Source organism: Myzus persicae, unplaced genomic scaffold (assembly GCF_001856785.1).
Source record: "Myzus persicae strain clone G006 unplaced genomic scaffold, MPER_G0061.0, whole genome shotgun sequence".
Taxonomy (NCBI): Eukaryota; Metazoa; Arthropoda; class Insecta; order Hemiptera; family Aphididae; genus Myzus; species Myzus persicae.
Genome location: NW_019103326.1, coordinates 291,369 through 294,209, shown reverse-complemented (window position 1 = coordinate 294,209; position 2,841 = coordinate 291,369). Strand labels below are relative to the sequence as shown.

General features: G+C 29.2%; 1 protein-coding gene across 1 annotated transcript; it reads left to right on the top strand.

Moving 5' to 3' along the window:
- Positions 1 to 118: 118 nt before the first annotated feature.
- On the top strand, positions 119 to 2,611 carry LOC111034294 (zinc finger MYM-type protein 1-like; the record flags this gene model as incomplete). The annotated part of the gene is made up of 3 exons (XM_022315435.1): positions 119 to 241; positions 366 to 613; positions 1,151 to 2,611. Coding segments are annotated over 3 exons (1,832 nt in total), but the record flags the coding sequence as incomplete, so codon positions are not given.
- Positions 2,612 to 2,841: the final 230 nt, after the last annotated feature.

The following is a 2,841-nucleotide window of genomic DNA, read 5'->3' as shown; positions in this document are numbered from 1 at the left end:
TTAAAAAATATCTAAATATTTAACTGTAAGATAATTAAGTAGGATAATTATGATTTATTTATTCATGAATCTTACAATTTACATTGATGTTTAAGTAAATAAATATATATTTTAATAGATGATGTGGAAGTAAATGACAAAACTTATAGTAGTAATAATGCTGCACACAGTGTTGTTAGTAAAAGTTTGAGTATGAGTGGCTTGATGAATAATGACATTGATAATTGTAATGAAAAATCAGGTATTAAAAATATTAAATTATTCAAAAAAATATATTAAACTTGAGTAGTAGGTATTTACAAAGTTATTTGTTTGATAAAACAATAGAAAGTGATACTATGAGTGTTTTTTTTTATAATCCTCAGGGTTGGATTTAACAAAAGAATTTCCAACTGATCGTGGTCATTTTGATGAAAGTATGCTAATTAGTTCTAATTTAAAAAGAAGTATTATTTTGTATGGACCATGTAGACCTACCACATTTGAATTTCCATTTACTCCAGATGGTAGTGGTTACAATCGGAAATTTACACCACACTTTTATTTCAAAACAGTTAAGTCTGGAATTCGCATTCCTAGATTGTGGTTATGCTATTCTATAATTTTAGATCGGGTATATTGTGAAACTTGTTGGTTATTTTCAAACAGACTTGAAAAAAGTTTCAAAAATAATTGGATTTTAGGTATTAATGACTGGCACCATATAGGTGATAAAATTAATGTTCATGAAACATCAAGACAACACATACAAGCTGTCGACACTCGCTGTCTATGGTTGAAAAACAGAACAATAGACAGTCAACTGGAAATTCAGATAAATGAAGAAGCATTGTTTTGGAAAAATGTATTAACCCGTCTTATTAAAATTATTTTATTTTTAACTGCAGGCAACACTGCTCTTAGAGGTAATGAAGGTAGTAATAAAAAAGAAAATCTATCTGAAGGAAATTTTATAAGGACAGTTAAATTACTAGCAGATTTTGATCCAGTTCTACACCAGTTGTTAAATGAAGACAAATATAAAATAAAATATCTAAGCTGGCAAATACAAAATGAAATTATTCAATTGTTATCTACTGAAGTTCTGAATATTCTAGCAAATGAAGTGAAAACTTCTAAGTTTTATTCAATTATAGTTGATTCCACACAGGACATTACAAAAATTGATCAACTAAGCATTATTTTGAGGTACGTTGTTGTAAATTATGACCAAAAATCAATTGAGGTAAAAGAATCCTTTTTTGGTTTTTTTGAGTTAAAAAAACATGGAGCAGCTGATCATGAAAATCTTATATATAAAGTTTTACAGTCATTTAACATAGATATACAAAATTGCCGGGGTCAAGGTTATGATGGTGCGGCCGTTATGAGTGGCATATATTCAGGGGTACAACAAAGAATTTCATCTAATGTATCAAATGCACCATTCATTCACTGCTGTGCCCACAATTTAAATTTAGTTATTTGTGATGCAGCAGCATCAACAGAAATCGCAAACAATTTTTTCTTAATTGTTCAATCAATTTACAATTTTTTTAGCACTAGTGCTCCAAGGTGGGCTAATTTAGCCCTTAAGGAAGATTTTGCTAAAAAAATTAGGCAAAAAGTATTAAAAAAAGTTTGCCCTACACGTTGGGAAGCAAGATATGAATCAGTATCAGCACTTAAAGAAAGATATATAGATGTTCTTAAATCATTAACTGGCATTATTTTAACAAGTGACAAGCTAGGTGAAAGAAATATGGCTAATTCATTGAAAAAAAAAATGGAGCATTTTCAATTTGTGTTAATGCTTTGTTTGTGGGAAAGAGTATTACGGCCATTGCATGGGGTTTCAAAACTTTTACAACAACGTAATATGGATCTTCATAATGCACGTGATAGATTAGCTGAATCATTTTCATCAATACAAAATCTTAGAAATGACTACATTAATATTGTAAAATATGCAAAAGACTTATGTATAAAATGGGACATACCATTAAATAGTTCACAAACTAGACAACGACTTGCGAAAAAATTTTTTGATGAAGTGGATGGCGACAGACGGTTAAATATCACAGAAAATAATTTTAAAATAAAAATATTTTTTCCCCTTATTGATACTATATTGGTGCAACTTAAATCAAGATTTGAAAGTTTTCAAGATGTTTGTGATACATTCAAATTTTTAAAGCCGGAATCAATTATTAAATCTGAAGAAACTGAAACAATCAAAAGTTGTTATGATTTTGTTCAAAATTACAAGTCGGATGTTGGTTCCGAGTTAACATATCAAATTCTGTCTCTCAAAGAAATAATAATAAATAAAAAATTGAGGTCTATTCGTGATTTAGCACTATTTATTTTAGAAAATGATTTATCCTGTAGCTATTCAGAAGTTTTAGGCGCTTGTATTATTTTTTTGACTTTGCCAGTCACGGTTGCTACTGCCGAGAGATCATTCTCTAAACTGAAAATAATAAAAAATTATTTAAGGAACTCAATGGGACAGGACCGACTATCAAATATTGCAGTTTTAAATATTGAACAACAGCGTACTAAAGAGTTATCTTTAGACAAAATTATAACTGACTTTTCAAATTTAAAAGCAAGGAGGATGAAGTTTTAACCCTTTGTCGACCGACGGTACGTATAAGTACCGTCACTTTTAAAATATATATAAAATCAATATGAAACAATTTGTACGTTATTTCCCGTCGGTACTCTACAGTACCACTATATCTATCGAAAAAAAAAAGTAAGATATAATTCTATTTAATAACTACGTAACGACTATTTTTGGATGGGATTTTCTTGAAATCGGTATCGGGAGATTGCTCGTACAATATTATCGTTTAT